This window comes from Hemicordylus capensis, chromosome 15, assembly GCF_027244095.1.
Source record: "Hemicordylus capensis ecotype Gifberg chromosome 15, rHemCap1.1.pri, whole genome shotgun sequence".
NCBI classification, from domain to species: Eukaryota; Metazoa; Chordata; class Lepidosauria; order Squamata; family Cordylidae; genus Hemicordylus; species Hemicordylus capensis.
In genome coordinates this window covers 1,495,080-1,513,191 of record NC_069671.1, presented here as the reverse complement: position 1 = coordinate 1,513,191, position 18,112 = coordinate 1,495,080, and the positions used below count along the sequence as shown (strand labels likewise).

The following is an 18,112-nucleotide window of genomic DNA, read 5'->3' as shown; positions in this document are numbered from 1 at the left end:
GAGCGCTTTGGGGTTTTTTCTTCCCCGACTGTTGTGCAGCCCAGTCACGCGACACTCACCCAGCCTCTCCGCTGTGCTGCTCTACAGCATGAGAAGAACCCGAGTCTTCTGGGGTGGTTCTTGGCTGAGAGCAGCTGCCTAAAAACTCAGGGCAGGCGCAAGGAAGATGGCAGGCTGGAGGATGCTTGTGGGCAGCCAAGACGCAAGTCAGTGTTCAGAGCCGCTTGCCCTCGACCAGCAACTGCCCCCACCCTAGGCCTGGCATTTCCATCCACAGATAAGCCAAAAGCCTTGGGGTTTAAACACAACCTCAGAATGTCATGGCATCTCTCAAATGGCCAGTCGTATAAGCAGCCTGGGCAAGCTCAGTCTCTGCGGTGTGCTATGCTGAATCCCACATCCCCGCCGCCAACCCGATGCCCCCTTTAGAGTGGGAAAGGGGTACTCCTGCTGAGACTGCCTTCATACCCCACAGTTGTTTAGAAGACTGGCCCCTGTGGAGGCACCAGAGCTTTTGGGAGGCGTTTCAGTTACTCAGCGGTCCTGCTCTTTTTCTAAGGTAGATACTCTGGGCCGGGTACAGCCCGGCTGCAGCCCTCCCCCATTGTTCAAGTTATGGTGACAGTTTCCATTCTTGAAAAGGGTTGATGGGCAAACCCTCCCCCTCCCCTGGAAACAAGCTGTCAATATGAGAACGTGGAGATCACAACCGGAACTCTTGAACTTGGCCAGTGCTCATGTCTGAGTTGGGGTTCAGGCTGTGATCTTCACGTTCTAAGGGAGGATTGCGATCGCTTGCTTTCATAATACTTGCATGTTCTGATGTGGTGGTGGTAGTATGAGATGCTTGGAGTAGTCTAGAGATACCAAACTGAGTTGAGCAACATTCAGTGATTGCCATTTGATCCTTTGAGAACAAGGCCTCCTTGGGAGGAAAATCAGTTTGCCCTTCTTTAGAGGAGACTGCACCTGGATTCAAGAGACTTTTCCAATCAAGGCCACAGAATAGCAGAAAGAAGCCACCCAGAGGAAGACAGAGCTCCAGAGCTTAGTCACCAAGATTGTGGCTTCTCCGTGGCGGGGGGGGGGGACACTTCTGACCTCCAATTCCAAGAAAGCAAGCTCTCAAAATGCCCCACCTGCCAGGTCAGAGCTGATTTTTAAATGGCCTGCTTCAGCTTCTCATAGGAACAGAGGAAGCTGCCATATACTGAGTCAGACCCTTGTTCCAGCTAGTTCAGTATTGTCTATACAGACTGGCAGTGGCTTCCGACAGCCGGGTGTCTTTCTCAGCCCCATCTTGGAGATGCTGCCAGGGAAGGAGCTTGGAACCTTCTGCAAACAAGCAGGCAGATGCTCAGACCCTGCTTAGCAGAGGGGACAATTCATGCTTGTCTCCACCAGACCAGCTCTCCTCCTCAGGTGGGAAGCAGCAAGCAGGCCATTTAAACCTTGAAAGTCCCAGCTGAGAGTCTGCGTGGCCCTCGGAGTGCTGATAGGCAGATCAGAAATGGATACAAGTCCAAACCAACAGGAGGGAATTTGGTCAAGAGTTCCGGCTGTCGAGTCTCCCTCCTGTCGTTTGCGGAATTAATTCCAGCCATCCTGACATAGGGACTACCCCAGTCGTGTCAGAACTAGCCAACTGCACAGGCCAACAAAATAGTAACATCTACTTGGCATGATTTGTAATAAGTAGAACGTCAACGTCTTGGAATACACACAGCCGTCAGAGCCTCTCACTGAGAGGTCCAGCCTCCCTCCGCACCGCTTACAACCTCTCTCTGTTCTCTGAAGAGCAAGGAGTGGGCAGTTCATTCAATCTATTGGGTGTGTGTGTGTGTGTGTGTGTGTGTGTGTGTGTGTGTGTGTGTGTGTGTGTGGAGGGGGGAGATAACGTGCCTTTGACTTCACCCATTCCCGAAGGACCATTGTTTGGTTACAGCTGGCGTCATTCAGAGAACCGAAACAAGGAGTCTTCAATAAGTATATTTTTTGTGCACATGAAAAGAAAAATAAAGGAACATTTTGTAAACAAGCTTGCAGTTCATTTATACATTCAAGATTAGGCACAACAGAGGTCAAAGCAATTGGTTTGTTCTTGTGTGTTAATGCAGAGCAGCACTATGAGCAAAAGGGGAGAGGAGAGGGGCATGGCAGGGCTGCTCCAACCGGGTCCCCAGGGGTTGCTGGACTTTGGCCACTGGGGCTGGGGTGCATGGGCTTTGTAGTCCAGCAACATCTGGGGAACCAAGCTGGAGAATCCCGGGGGTGGTGGTGGTGGTGAGAATTTGCTTACTGGTCAAGCTGCCCATGGCCGGGCTGGGAAGGCGGCTAGATGCCTGAACTAAGCAGGAGCCTACGCCAGCTCCTGCAAGGTACTAGTTTTGAGCAGACACGCTATCCCTGTAGAAGAATACATCAGACCCTGTATAAACTGGCTGAGTTTAAAAATAGAAGTATTTACACTGTAGTCTGAACTTGCATTCTCTCGCCAAGGCTTGCTTGTTGAGATGCACAGCCTGAAGGAAATTGGCGTTGGGTTTTTAAAAAGTGAAGCATGGTGGAAGTTACAGCACCAGGTACGAGGAGGGTGAGGTAATCCAACGGAGCCTTTCGCTATTCTAGGTCAGAGCTGCAGGAGACAGACTGTCCAGCGAGACAGACGTGTTCACCAGTGCAATGGACAGGCGGCTGAGGCGGAGGGCAGGGGAGTGGGCAGCCGAGCAGTCCGCGCTGCTGGGATTGAGGCCGCTAGAGAGCTGGGGCCTGCGGGGTGGGGTGGGGGGGGGGCGGCTCTTTGGAAGACAAGCGCATCCAGGTGCCTTCAGGTAAGGACAGCTGTGGCGCCCTCATGGAATGAACTCCTGGCAACTTACATGTGGAAGGAAGAGGTCACTGCACCATGCCAGTCAGTAGAATGAATTTTCTCTTTATTCGATTACTGTTAAACAACAAGTTCAGTACTTTCCAGGTGGAGTGTTAATTATTTCACTGGTTTCTTTTGCTTGTTGGAAATAAAAAGGTAATGAAGACAGATCCTATTCTGCAGTTATGCTTAAGACCTCATTTAGACTAACCGGTTTTGGCTTGCAAATTTAATGTTACGATATTTCTTCAGGGGATCCTGAGGGATGAGGGCAAGGCCCCTTCAGGGGCAGAGGAGGCCTCCCCACAACCCCCACGGAAACCAAGGGCTCGCGGTTGGAAAAAAATGCACACTTTACAATAAAAAAGTAGAAACTGATTCGATTTCCTTTTTACGAATATAAAGTTTCTTGTAAATATGTACAGTCCTTTGAGCTATTCTATAGCAGGAAGCATTTCACAAACAAGACACAAGATATACACTTTCAAGACTCGACAAGCCGAGTTCTCCGGTCATGAGGGACTTTTCCATGAGATGCAAAGACCTAAATACCTTTCAGGACACCCAGACCCAGAGGCAGAAATCTCAGCGTGTTTCCTGACAAACCCTCGGATATAAAATAGCCCGATGCACAACAGACCAGACCCTGTTCTCCACAAGACCCTCCAGCAGGGCACTGACAAAGCAGAGGCTGAGGCTCTTCTCCAGCAGGCAAAAGGGAGCGAGAGAGAGAGAGAGCGTGTACAGGCGCGGGCGGGCGGCAGGGGGCAGATCTGATTGTGCCAGCGTAGAGAGAATTGTGGCTAAGGCAAATTGAGTGGCCAAAGCCGAACTTGGAAACAATTTGCCTCGGTGCTCACAACACCCCAAAAGGAGACGCAATAAAGAGCTTGCAGCTGGAGGAAAAAAGTGATGGAGCATGTTGGGCGTTTGCCAAAGCGGTTCGCCATATTCTCTACGGTCAGGAGTGGTGGTTCTTTGCAGATACAAAAGGTGCAGCCCACACCATGGCGTTTTCATTCTTTTTTGGCCCAAGTAAGATCTTCCTGCTCTCTTTAGGGTGGTTCCTCATGAGGAGGGGCTGAGTGCTGGTTACCCGGCCGAGGCAAGGAGGCCTTCCCTTCCCTTGGCCCAGTTTGTGGACAGGAGCCTGTCTCGTGCTGGCTGGGGGGTGGCGGCGTCATCATGCCTCATGAAGTTCTGTTGCCATGGAGTCCAGAACTGTCGCTTGAGCTCCTTCGGTGCCCATTCCCCCAGGACACAAGGATGCTTATGGTTGCAGCATAATCTAGAAAGGCTTCCGTTTCGTTAACACGGGAGGTACAAGATTACAATATCTAGGCAAAGCAACTGAAAGGGAGACAGCAGCCAGGATGGTGGTGGTGGTGGTGTACTAAGCATGCAGGAAGCTGCCATGCAGAAAACCTGGGTAGGGAAGGGCCTTCCACCGCAGACCTGCTTGGATGCAGGGGCAGCGAGGGGCAGACTGTGACCACCTGTGCTGTGTGATCAGGGGACCTTGGGGGAGAGTCAACAGGACGTCCCCTTCCCTGTAACCCAGCTGACCACAGAGCTGCACTTTGGGCTATTGGGGAGGGGGGATACTCAATTTGGAAGCAGCAGATGGACAAAGCTGGTCAAGGTTTTTCTAAAGCTCTGCAGCAGCAGCAGCTGCCGCCGCTGACACCAGCGTGGTGCCCTTGGCTGGTGACAAGGCTTCCCCAACATCCCAGCATCTTTCCCAAATGCTGACCGCCACCTTTCAGACTCTGGGCGAGATTCCCCATCCCGTCTGATTTCCTCGATGGGGCTGGTAAAAGGCTAAAAGCGAAGTATAAAAAGGTCATGAACTGCTTGAAAGAGCAACTGTAGTAGAAAGTGCCCCAAAGGCGGGGGGTGGGGAGGAGAGAAACCCAACTGCAGGAAGCCACAGGAAAAGAAACTGAGAGGCAGACTCCCCTCACAAGCAGTCCGGATGGAGTGGATCTTGGCGCTGTGATCGTGCTGGGCCAGTGTTGTCTGCTGGGCGGAGAAGTAGGAAGCCCACCAACTCAGGACATTTCCTTGGCTCTTCCTGCAGTTCACGGTTCGTGTAGCTTATACGGACGATTGGTCCCAGACCTGTTATGGAGAGGGGAAAGCAGCATGACATGGAGGAGATGGACCAAGAGACAGACTCCAGCGCTCATTTTGGCAGCGCTGGATGGAGCTCCACAAGATGCTCTCATGCGCATGCTCTTCCCAGCAGTAAAGGAGGCTACATTTCAACAACATTCGGGAGCGCTTTGGGACACATTGTGTTGTGAATGTTCTCGGCAAGGGTTCTCCTCAACGCTGCTCCCCCACAATCCTAAGAGGGCAGGCATCTAAACATCCACTCGCCCACTTGCCCGTGGTGAGTGCCCCCCAGCGCCCTGGCGAGCAGGACACCCAGCTCCACCCAGATCTCCTCTCCCCTGCCATTTTGAAGTAGGTAAGGAACAGCAGGAATCCTTGTGGAGCAGTCGGAGGGCTCCCCCTGCTCCTTATGCCTTCATATCCCTGTGCCAATGACAGAAGACCTGCTTCTCTCCTGCTTCCTTTGTGTGTCAGGTCGGAGGTGACTGGTGGTGACCACAAATACTGGTTGGCTAGTGAGCTAAGCCTACCTTTGTGGATCCCTGTAAAAGGGCACCTCTGTCACCCCACTTGAGATCTCATACGCTGCAAGAGCACACCTCCAGTGCTCTGGAACCATTTTGGATAAGCCATTTCCTGGGAGGGAGGGCAGCCCCAACCATCTGGAGAAGCGACCATGTGAGGTTATTCTGCATGATGCAAGAGTGCCACAGACTGCCCGTCCTCCTGCAGACGCAAAACTCACCTTGTTGACTTGGGAGAGGGGTGTCCTCGCGCCCCCCACCTGCAAGCGTCCCCTGCTGCTCTCCTCAAACAGCCTCCCGGGGGACCTTTCTCTGCGGGTGCTGAGGACCCTGCCCGGAGATTTCTCCCTCTCTAGCGGACGCCCAGGAGACTTGTCCCTACGCAGCTCCGTCCTCCCCTCTCGATAGCGATGGGGTGTGCTTGGCTCCCGAGGGTGGCTCGGACCTTCCGGAGGCCCAGGGCTCGAGGCTACCCGCTTGGTTATGTGCTCGTTATAGGTTGGGGGACCTCTCTTGTTTGGGCTGCTGTCATTCAAAAACAATGGACGCGGACAGCTGAGTGACAAAAACCTTAACGTTACACTTCCATCGACAAGACACAGAACTCCCCTGCCTCCCTTGGCCGAAAAGGGCTGTGCCAAGCCTTCTAGAGTCCTCTCTGGGCTCAGCTCAAAGAAGCCTCTGTTGCCATCAAGGACCTGCTCCAGCAGTTATCCCTGGAGCGCAGCAGAGAGAGACGCGTTTCTCACGGATGCTTGGCACACATGTCAAACCCTGCTGCTGCTGCTGCTGGGCCCACCACACGGCCCCTGGATCCTATCCTGTCCTGCCTCTTGCTGGCCATGATCCCTCACGGCGTTCTTGCCAGCCAGGCCTCCTCCCTACTGAGTGCAGACATGCCACTCCTTCCCCCCTGCTCCACAACCCCTTCTCCAGCACCCACAGCCCACCTTCCCTTTGCTCGGCCCCAACAGGTTCCTGGGCTTCACTCTCACTGCCCCAGACTTCTTTTCCACTTCAGCTCTCCACTTTAGCCAATCTGGCCTCCACACCCAGAGAACTAAAACCACCCAACAACTCCGTGCCAGATCTAAAAGATCCAAACTTTGTGCCCAGGCTCTTGGCTGCCTGGTCAGGATTGCACCGATGCCTTCCACAGCTTAAGAGTAGGGATGTGCAAATTGATTTGGGTACAAATTAATTTGGACCCAAATCTAGCTGACTCAGACGATTTGGAGGCAGAACAAATCACCCCTGTGGTCCATTGGCTAGATTCGGGTCCAAATTGAATCACGCCAGATTCAAATCCATTCGAGATTTGGATTCCTCCTATTAATTGCCCCAGATTCTCAGCTTTCATTTGTTAAAAAGCTAAGCTATAGCCCTTGTAGAAATGGAGTTATGGAGCAAAATGTGTGGTCACTATTTTTCAAGTGTTTGGATTCTTTGGTGTATAATAACTATCCCTCAATAAATCCCTATGAGGATTCATTACACATCTTCATTTCTTCTATTTATTTTTACTGCCTTTGGACAGTGTCAACTGCCATATGCCAACTACACCCCTCTCACACCTGCAAGGCAGTGGGGTACTACTCAGTTTATATTCTAGGAATTTTTTCAAGTGTTTGGACACTTTGGTGTCTAATAACCTTTCCTCATAATGAATCCCTATGAGTATTCATTACACACCAAGGAGTCTAAACACCTCAAAAACTCCTAAAATATAAACTGAGTACCCAGTGGCTTGTGGGTTGGGGGGCAGTTGGCACATGGGATGCCACTAATTCCCCACCCACACCCGCAAAGCAGTGGGGTCCAAATGAAGAGAAGCAATGAAGGTGTGTAATGAAGACACCAACTTCAAAAATTCGTAAAAAATAAACTGAGTACCCCAGTGTGCTCAAGAGTGTGGGGGTGGTGGGGGGCAGAGTATAGTTGGCACATGACAGTTGACAGATGGCACTGTCCAGTGACAGTCAAAATGAACAGAAGAAATGAAGGTGTGCAATGAAGCCTAATAATCTTTTCAGTATGAGGAAAAGTTATTAACCAAAGTTATTATACCCCAAAGAATCCAAACACTTGAAAAATAGTGACTGCACATTTTGCTCCATAACTCCACTTCTATAAGGACTAGAGCTTAGCTTTAAAAGAAGAAATAAAAATAAAGCTGGAGGTCCATGTTAGGGTTAGGATAGTGCAACTTCAAATCCTTATTATTTCTTATGGCGGAAATATACAAAATCAGTAAAAACTAAAGGAAATTATTAAAAATCAACCAAGTGTCCCTCGCTGCCCTGAAGTATGGGTGGTAGGTGGTACCTTTGGGGAACTACCCACCACCCAAATTTGGTGCCCCTAGGATCTTTATAAATGGTCCAAATCGATCTGAATCCCAATAGAGTCGGGTGTTTCAAGGGGACACATTTGGACAGTTTGCTAACTTGGCAAACCCCTGCTAACTTGGCAAAGAGGCACCTTTTAATGTGGTGATTCTCTTTATTTATCTTGTTGTAAACTGCCCAGAGAAGTAAGTTTTGGGCGGTGTAAAAATATGATAAATAAATAATTTAGCAGGGGGAGATAAACTGGCCCTACCCACCCCCAGCACAGTACCTCCAGTGATTGTTGCTGGTGTCTATTTTATGTTTCTTTTTAGATTGTGAGCCCTTTGGGGAGAGGGAGCCATCTTATTTATTTATTATTTCTCTGTGTAAACTGCCCTGAGCCATTTTTGGAAGGGTGGTATAGAAATCAATCAATCAATCAATCAATCAATCAATCAATCAATCAATCAATCAATCAATCAAACAAACAAACCAGGTGATTTGATTCGGGCATGAATCAAATGGAAAAATCGATTCGTGCACATCCCTACTTAAGGGTGTCTATGATTCTGATTTCGGGTACTTCTATTTGTACTCATCAAAGATCCCCTTTCAGCACTTCCACTGCGGTCCTCCTCAACTTTCTGCCTCCAGGCTGGGTCATCTCATGGCTTCCAGTGTCACTATCACCCAGTTCTCATGGGGCCCCAGAGTTCTCCCAGCATCCCCAGCTGCCTTTCTGCTCTTTTCTCTGGCACGTCTCCCCATGGTTTCAAGCCCAATATGTCCAAGCTGGAACTGGTCATGTTTCCTCGTAAGCCACCTTCTCTTCACCCGTGTGGGAAGGAGCCTTGGCTTCATCCCCTTTGCTCTCCATGCCCACCCAACATCAAATCTTGCCACTTCTCCTCCTAAGGCAAAACCCCTTCCCCCTCTGCACCTCCTCAGCTAAAACAGGCTCCTGCTCTGGCCAAATCACCCCTTCCTGAAATCCGGCTCCTCATCTCTTCTGCCAGCGTGGATCCCGACTACATCTGGAGAGCGCCTCTCAGTCGGGATTCCCTGCCCCCTGCGCCACGTGTCTCTCTCCCACATGACTGAGGGTCTCTTGTTCAGCTTTTCACACTCTTCCGTCTTGCCACGCACGCTTCGAAAATTCTCCCAGAATCTCCAGGTCATGGGGCCGCTCTCTCCTCTCCCTGTCCTTCCTCAAAGCGCACCTTTCCCATGAACCCCTTGCTGAGGGATCCTCTCCAGTTGGCAGCACCGATCACAGGGACCCCGGAGAAGTATGACCCCTCCCTCGTCCCACCCAGCCCCTTTGCACAGCAACTCCCCTCTTTCTCTCCCCATTGCCCAATTTTAGGCAGACTGGGCTGATCCCTCGCTCTGCAAAGCACCCGGCAAACGGCTGGGGCTGTGAGAAGGAGGTTTCCTACCTGCGTGTAGTCGAGGACCCTCGGTGGTGTTCATTGTTGGATTCCTTCACCAAGTTCCCTTTACAGCAAATCACTCTTAGTTTATCCTGGTAAGAAGAGGCCAAATAAATCGCTCCTGATGAAATGGCAGGCCCCAGATAGCGAGGGCTCGGAATATCCAAGTGAGCGCGAGCTGGAGTTCTGGGAGGGGGGGAAGGAACGAGTCAAAGCCCTTCGCCTGGATGCCAGTCGAAGAAGCAGAGCGCTTGAGGCAGCCACTTTGCTGAAGCTAAGCAGGTCTGGCTTTAGTCAGTGCTTGGATGGGAGAGCACCAGTGTTCCCTCCAACAGGGATTCCCAGAGGTTGTTGACTACAACTCCCATCATCCCCAGCCAAACTCCATTGCAGCTGAGGACGATGCGAATTGTAGTCAACAACATCTGGGGGTCCCTCTGACAGGGACTTTCCTGGAGTTCCACGATGGAAGGAAGACAGGACAGAAGTGCAATGAACATATCACCTCCATAGTTAATCTGTATTCCACCTTGCAATATAAAAATACCCCATTGAAATGACACTGCAAACAGTTAACACTCAACATAGTTGCATAATGCCAAAAAATGAACAACTAGCAGCAGCAAAACAGCCAGCATTGGTTAGAGTGTTGGACTAGGACCGGAGGGACCCGGGTTCAAATCCCCATTCAGCCATGAGACTCATGCGCTGACTCTGGGCCAGTCACTTATCTCTCAGCCTAGCCTCCCTCACAGGGTTGTTGTGAGGATAATGATAGCCATGTACACCACTCTGCGCTCTTTGGAGCAAGAGCGGGATATAAATGTAAACATAAATAGATAAGAAAAGAAAAGAAAAATATTTGTGTCAAATAGACAATTAAATCTGAAAGAAGAGCGTCTTTGCCTTTGGTCAAATGCCAAAGAGGGTGGAAGACAGATGGGCCTACTAGGGCCTGGGGCCGCCACCGAAAAGTCCATGCCACTGCTGTGAATTCATGCCACACCCCAGCAGGTGTAGGGAGCACTGGTGCAATGCTTCCCAGGAGGAGCCGAGGCGTCCACTTACCCAAGGGAGGCACGGGCTTGAATCTCGATCACTTCCAGGGAATTGAAGTGCGTCACAAAGAGATAAGGCTCCCGGTAGGCTGGAACAGGACCGGGAACAAAGAGGCAACCTGAGTGGGAACGCGCAAGAGAAGAGCGCTGCCCGTCCCACCACAGGCCGTAAAGGGGAAACAAGGCATGCCGTCTGGCAGTGCGCTCCTGTCTTCCTTGGCTCCCCAAAAGCAGCCTAAAGCCTGCAAGGAAGCCCCTCGGGAGGGAGGACTGAGCTCTGAATGGACTCTTCCAAGAGGTATGGGCGCCCCGTGCTCCCAGATGGGGCTGGACGCCGAAGAAGCCCTTGATGGAAAGGCAGGGAGATCCCGGGGTCCAGCTGGGGGCGGGATCTCCCTCTACCTGACTCGACTCGACTCGTCGGCTGTTAAAACATGCTGAGAAGTGCAGCTCTTTGCTTGGCTGGCCCTGCTGGGGGGTGGGGGGGGGAGGGAGATCACTGGCTGCTCTCTTGAGAGGGGGCACACTTGAACCCCCCCCTTCTGCTTTGATTTCAAGGAGGGGAGGAAAACTCTGGCTGGCAAACAGACCGTCCCAAATGAAGACCGTTTGGCAGCACCTTCCGCTAGCACGGCCCAGGTTTCCAGTTCTCCTCAGCGCCGTCGTAAAACAAAACGAAAGCTGCCGAGGATCATTCCTCAAAGGGGAGATTGTTCCTTCTGGCCTTTCTACCACCCTCAGCATTCCAAAACACCCAAACAGGATGCGTGCACAGCCATGAGAGAGAAAGAACTCTCCGGGCACTTACCAAATGCTAGAGGCAGGCGACTCCATTTCAGGTCATCGGAGCGACTGCGCCTCCCATAGGAGTCGACAAAGACGCCAAATTCTGTGGGGAAACCAACCATGCCATTTCAGGTGGCTATTCTCAAGAGACAAGGACGCCAGACTCCGCCACAAGCCCAGGGTTTGGTTGGCTTTAAGTGAAGCCGCACGTGTGAATTCTGCTGGGCACAGCATCCTCCTCCTGCAGCGGACGGGTTGCTCCTCCCACTTGCTGGCATGACAGGACCAATCAGCTTTCAACGCTCTCGTCGAGAGGGAGGAGCCCACCCGCACCCCTCGTTCCGGTCCGGTCCTGCGCTAGAGGGCAGGCCTACAATGGTGCGCCCTCGATTTCTCCTCTCTTCTCACGTTGGTCTCTCCCCTGTGGGCCAGCCAGTCAGACTCAGGGCAGGAAGGGAGACGGAGAAAGAGCCTGCTGCCCATCTCGTGCAGCAGTCTCAGCAGCCAGGGAGCAGGGCCCAGGTCTGGGCGAAGCCTTGTCCGGAGGAGCCACCTCATTCTCCAGGCCACTAGGCTGGAGCTGGCCCCCACGAAAAGTGTGGACAGGAAGGGGGCGGAGCACAGGCAGCCCACCCAGAGAGAGGGGGCTTCCCCTCCATTCTTTCAGGCATCACCCACCAAGCCCAAGGGTCCAGAGAATGACGCTGACTTCTCCCTCCCTCCCTCCCTCCCCTGGAAGAAGAGCTTGAAGGCAGCTTGTGGTATGGAGCTGGCCTGTGGCAGCCCGGAGGGTTCTCATCCCTGGCTGTTACTTGTTTCTCCCCTTTGGGGAATATGTTGTTTCCTATGGGCACTGTCCGTTTGCAGACATCTGTCACGGGGACAGAGGTGGGCCATGCCTTGCATGTGAGGGCATTACAAGCCGACTGGCACCATGCAACACACCAGACTCACCGTGAAAGCACAGGAGATACTCCTCTCTCTGCCCTGTAGGATTCACCTGGATGATATTGATGGGGAAGCTGTTGGTGGAGGATGCAAACACAGCGGAGGCCAAGGTATGGTCATTCTTGTCCAGGAATTCTAGAAGCAGGAAGGGACAACGAACAACATCAGAACAGCCCTGCTGGACCAGGTAAGAGCTGGACCTGCTGTTGCTCTCCTTCAACTGGGATTCAGAGGCATCTTGCCTCTGAACCTGGCAGTGACCTATAACCATCCGGACTAGTAGCCACTGATAGCCCTGAACTCCATGAATTGGTCTAAGCCTGCTTAAAGCCATCCTAGCTGGTAGCCATCACCACATCCTGTGACAGAGAGTACTACAGTTTAACTAAGAGCTGTGTGAAAAAGTATGTCCTTTTGTCAGTCCTAAATGTCCTGGCCATCAGTTTCATGGGCTGACCCCTACTTCAGTGTTGCGAGAGTGGGCGAAAAATCTCCTCCTCTCCACACCATGCCCAATTTCATAGACCTCTGTCTTGCTGTTTCAGTGCCCATTTCCCATGAATGCAGACCTGCTGCGAGCCTGGAATTTCTTAGACTTTGAAAATACTGGGTCTGCCTTCAGCGTCTCGGCTGCCTGACATCAACCATCTGGCAGATCAAGCACAGAGTCCCTCCACACAGAGTGATGAGTGTGCGAGGTGAATCCAGGGCTGGTCTGCCTAAGACCCCCACCCCACCCCCGGTTCCTGGAGGAATGGAGCAAGGAAGCACTAATGGATGTGTCCCCAACTCCTGTGGCTACTCCGTGAAGGCTGACACGTCGCTGAGGCTTCATTCTACACCTCTCGTGTTGAGACAAAGAGGACTGAGCATCTTTGGTCCAGTGGCTCTTGGCTTTGGACCAAGGGGACATACAGGCGCTCTCCGACCTACAGGCACCAGGACTGACAAACAAGCTCCACCACCTAATGCATTTGGGAAGAACCCAACTCACAAGCGCCAACTCACACATCATCCTTGCGAACTGTGCCAGGTGATGAACATCCGACTTATCGACAAACATTTGAAACACAACCTGTTTGACAGTTGGGGACTTTCTGCTTGTGTCTGGATTGGAGGGCAGATCCAATTCCACAGAGCCAGACAAAATGGGCTAGATTTTCCTCTCTCTCTCTCTCTCGTTCTCACCCCTGCCTTTTTCAAAGAGAGGAACTCTAAAAACCATCAGCTGACGGAGAAGACCAGACTGTGAGGAGAAATGAAGGCTGGCTGTTTCTGGAGCAGGTGGGACAAAAGAACTGGGCGGCTCTTTCCTCCTGCTGCCTCTCCAAGAAAGGCCTGCTAATCTGCACAGTCCTGCCTCTGGAGCAAGAGGAAGGGGGAAGCGCAAATGGGATGGCCTCCAACACCCACCGAGAGCTGGGCGCCTCCTAGAGTCGCCACTGGACCAAGCCGCAGAGGCAGCTCTCTTCACTGGCTCCCTTCTGCCGAGCTCCGTGAAAGATGCAGCCCCCCTAAAGAGCTGCCCTGTGTTGCTTTTGCTTGCTGGAGCTGTTCCACCCACCTAGTGCTCCAAAGAACAGCCACGCCTCATCTCTGAATCATCTCCTCCATGTAGGTTTCCCTGCAAGATGTTTGCTGGAGAAGGCAAGTATCCTCCCGATACACAGTATCCGATACACAGCCCTTCTACCCGAGCTCAGGAATCTCTTGCCAACCCATCTCTCGGGAGATCTCGCCTGGGGTGGGGGACAGGAAGGGCTCACCAGCTGGGCTCCACAAGCTCTGGCCTCGCTCAGCCTTTTGATTGAGTCACCGCTTGCTTCTGCCACAGCTCCGTCAGCTCCCAAGAGCTCTGCCTTGCTTTGCCGGATGAAGGCGACAGGCAGCCCTGACCATCATCCACACACAGCCTGAGAACCCAGACACTGGCCTTCAAAGACTGGATGAGAAAGAGATCCCTACCCTCCAGCGTATACTGCTTCATCTCAATTTCATAAAACTTATTTGTTCCAATGATGATGCTGTAATTAGTGAAATGAATACAGCTGCACGGCTCTGAGGTTTCAATCTCCTGCAAGAGAAACAAGCGCAGGAAGAGAAGCCCAGATTGAGTGCATGAATAGCTTTATTACGATCACAGATCAGACATAAACATCGCAAATGATAAAACATTCAGATAAGAAGTCTATCATACAATACACCAACAACGTAAACATTTCATGGTAAAATCTAAAGGGTAGAAATTAATTGTTGGTGGATCTTAACAGCGGCTGCACAAAGTTTAGCAATCTTGTGTGTAATAGAAGATTTCTTGTCTGCAAGGAGAACTGTGATGTAAAATTCAGCAGTTCGGCTGGGGTAATGTAATAACAGGGGAGTAAGAAGACTACACTGACTGTCATTATAAAACAAGCAATATAACAACACATGGTGGACAGATTCAACCTCACCCAAACCACAAGTGCAGATCTGACTGGGGAATTTTCAGAAATTTCCCATTAAAAACTGTCGATGGTAAGGCATCATATCTTGCACTAACAAGCCCAGATTAGAGCTAGAGTTTACTTTATCATACACTACCCTGCCTGCAGATGTGGTGATGGGGTGTTTGCATGTATGAGATTTCCCAGGAATCTGCATGGCTACAGTCACATAATGCAGGGCAAATTTAGGAATTCTGGGCTCAAATATGTGGCTACTGCATTTACTCATTTGATCTGGGCTTTTAGAAGCATGCTTCAGGGCTGCTATTGGAAATAATGGCTTATTAAATATTGTTGGGTATTGCTGCTGGGAGGGGAAAGCTTTTAAATCCATGCTCTTTAAGAACCACAAACAGTAATGCAGCTGTCTACCACGCAGAAATGTGAGAGCCCAGATCGCCACCACCCCTCCAGAAACAGAGAACAGCCCCCCCCAAAAAAACATTTCCCCAAGCTTCCCTTGCCCCATATTTTCCAGAGGACAAAATGGGTGTGTGTGTGGAGGGGGTATAGTTGCCCTTTCTTTTAACTATGCAAGACAAGCTAGAATGCGAGCCAATTGCAAATCACGTAGCCTGCAAGCATGTCCAGTTCTCAAATCCTCTCACTTGCTTCTTTGGCAACTTGTGATCGGAAACACATTAAGCCAAGCAAACGGGTGAAAGAGGAGAGAAGCTTGCTTCAGTCTATGCAAACCATTGCTTCCCTCCCACGTCCATGGAGATAAAATAGAAGTTCAGAATCTGAAGCTATTCATCTTTCAGAAACCAATTCTGATTAGAGAAAAACTTGCGAGGCCTGGCTTTTTCATGGCCTCATGACCAATTGTTCTAAAGGACACGATCCGGCTGGAGGATTCCACTTGCTATTCTAGAACTGGGCCCACCTCGAAGGGAAGTGACCAACTTTACCTTCCTGATGCAGAACTTGCCGAGACCCTCGTTGTAGCGCAGAACGACCACTTTGTTGGGCATGGCTGCACAGATACACAGGCCGTTCTCAATCTGCACAAGAGAGAGTCAAAAGGGTTGGCCCAGTTCTGTGAAACGATGGGCTGTGTTTGAACAAGGGACACACACAGGAGCATGGTACAGATGTTGGGGTGGGGAGGAGGAGGATGCTGGACTTGCGTACAGCATTGCAGAATGCACCCGGAGGGGTCCTGCCCCCCAACACTGGCACACCAGGAGGCACCACCCTCCCTGCACCGTTAATGGCATTTGTCTGAAGAGGCCCACGCCGTAAGTGTGATGGCAGGTGCTTCCAGGCGGTTTTACTCAAAGAGAGGAAATCCTTGCCATTGGAGAAACTCCTCATAAATGCCAGTGGATGAGAAAATGGTTCCTGCTAAGGACTTAACCCAGGCTTCCTCCTCTTCCCCTTTCATCCCACTTCTTCCATCTTTCAGATTAAAAGCATTCAAGCAGGGACCTTGTGCTGTTTATCTCTTCACTTGAAAAGCACTTTGCGGGAAGTGTGAGCGGCATCCTCTCCTCGACACAGAAGCCAGGCCCCAACGCTCCGCCACGCTCTGCTACGAGCAGGAAAGGGAGCGGCTGTGCAGGCAAGAGCAGGCCGCCTTCTGGAGGCACTGCAGAGGCCGCCGCCGCTGCTGCCACTAGGGAGCAGGCTTGGCCACAACCTCTGCAGTGCTCCCAAGGGCAGGCTTTGAAGAGGTGGCACCATGCCTAGGGGAAAACCAAGTGCTGCTTTTGGAGACACTGGGAGACAGAGAGAGAGCAGCATTTGTCTCCTAGCCCAACACAGGACGGCCCAACATTTTGGAGGGGGATGCCACCAGGAGGCGGCAATGGGTCCCCTCTGCGTAATCCAGCCAGGTTTTAGGAAGGGCATTTCCCCAGTGATCATTCAGGTGCTGCAATTTCACTTGCTAGCAGTACTTTGGAAAGAGACACTGATCCCCCCCGCCCCGCCGTCGCCAAGAGCTGGAAGGAAGAATGCATTAGGGCAGTGGAGCATATGAGCTGAAATATCAATGAGTGGATTAAGTCAGTAGGGCCAATATGAAGACAGCCAAATTCCCTTCCTGTCAGATCTGCAGAGGAGCTGGCGCTCCAGAAACCATTGCTCCTGCAAAGCAGGCCGGACGGAGATGGCGGAGGGGGCGGGCCCTCCTCCCACCGAAAGGCAAGAGGCGGCAAGGATTCCCAGGGCCCCTGCCTGCGGGCTGAGTTGGAGGAGCAGCCTGTCCCAGGATGCCCTCCTCCCCGAGGGAGACCACCTCCTCGTCCCCTGGATTCTATGCACGGGGCTCAGGCAAGGGAGGGGTGGCTGATGACCAAACCACAGGGCTGGCTGAGTAAGCCAAGTCAACATGTGTGATCCCTCGCGATAACAAGTCAGCAGCAGCTGCCGCCGCCGCCGCCCGGGCCCTGGAAGCCTGTGAGCAGAAGCTGTGCATTCCCCCTCCATATTCATAGCGGGACAAATGTCCTAACATCACCTGGTGACTATTTGCTAGGCCGAGGGTTTCCAAACTTGAGTCCCCAAATGCTAGACTACAACTCCCATCATCCCCAGCCAAGAGGGGACCCCCAGCCAACAACATGTGGGTGATGAGCAACCTGTCGTCAACCTGGCAGTCCTTTCAGGCATCACACCCAGAGTTCCTGGGAGAGTTAATGGACGAAGAAGCCGTGTCTGGCTGCTTACCTTGCCAGCCGCAAAAAGGTGGCAACCTTTGACGGCCTCAAAAATGTTTGGCGAAACATCCGGCTGCGCTGGCAGGTGAGACTGGGCGAGGGATTGCTTGACTTTCTTCACGTCCACCAGACAGAGAGCACGCTCTTCCCCTAAGGAGAGGAACATCACAGAAGCAGCAGAACACATCAGACGCAGTGTTATCTTGTGACAGGAGTTTCCAGGTGCTGTTGACTACAACTCCCATCATCCCCAGTGGCCTTTGGCTGGGGATGATGCGAGTCATCAGCAACATCTGGGAATCCCTGTGGCAGACAACACTGATCATAAGGAGCTGGGAAACTACTCTGGCTAAGCAGGAAAACGGAGGAGCAAAAGGATCTTGGCCAAAGCTCCTCTGTCAAACTTGCACAGTGTGGTTATGATTCAGCTCCAAGATGCACCTTTATTTGGAAGCCATTCACTTGTGGAACTTGCTCTGTCCACTAAAAATGAGGGAACAGAACTAGTCAAGGCTGGAGAGGCCATGAAAGGATTGTTCAAGATAACTGCGTTCCAAAGCAGTTGTGATGAGCCAAAGAAAGGCAGCACAAAGTAGGAGGATTCCAAAAGAAGAACAAAACTGCCGATGGAATTCTGTGCTGTTAAATTCAAGTGAGAGGACATTTAGAAGAGGTTCTCACGCACCATTCAACAACAAGGGCTGTGCACACGCTGCAGTTCACAGGAGTGCAAAAAAGCCCCCCAATGTGATACTGTCTGCAGAATTCAGCTTCCTAACAGAAGACTTCTTCTTTGTTGCAATTGCTGAGCTACGCCTGAAAGCATGAGCCATGCCTGTGAAATCTGAGCCCAGTCTGAGATTTTCAGCAGTCATGGTGGGGGTGGGGGGAAATCCG

General features: G+C 51.7%; 1 protein-coding gene across 24 annotated transcripts in view; it reads right to left on the bottom strand.

The window, feature by feature from the left end:
- Positions 1 to 1,973: 1,973 nt before the first annotated feature.
- Positions 1,974 to 18,112, bottom strand: part of CIT (citron rho-interacting serine/threonine kinase) — a 119,197-nt gene continuing 103,058 nt past the window's right edge. For 17 of the 24 annotated variants that reach the window (XM_053279099.1, XM_053279098.1, XM_053279101.1 and 14 more), the window contains 9 exons: positions 17,226 to 17,365; positions 15,464 to 15,556; positions 14,032 to 14,140; positions 12,073 to 12,201; positions 11,141 to 11,221; positions 10,343 to 10,421; positions 9,281 to 9,460; positions 5,733 to 6,066; positions 1,974 to 4,990 (listed from right to left, as the gene is read on the bottom strand). In XM_053279099.1, coding sequence (XP_053135074.1) covers positions 4,967 to 4,990; positions 5,733 to 6,066; positions 9,281 to 9,460; positions 10,343 to 10,421; positions 11,141 to 11,221; positions 12,073 to 12,201; positions 14,032 to 14,140; positions 15,464 to 15,556; positions 17,226 to 17,365 — 1,169 coding nt within the window. In that variant the 3' untranslated portion in view covers positions 1,974 to 4,966. The remainder of the gene's footprint in view (positions 4,991 to 5,732; positions 6,067 to 9,280; positions 9,461 to 10,342; positions 10,422 to 11,140; positions 11,222 to 12,072; positions 12,202 to 14,031; positions 14,141 to 15,463; positions 15,557 to 17,225; positions 17,366 to 18,112) is intronic. The other 7 variants (XM_053279102.1, XM_053279107.1, XM_053279108.1 and 4 more) reach the window with 2 other exon arrangements.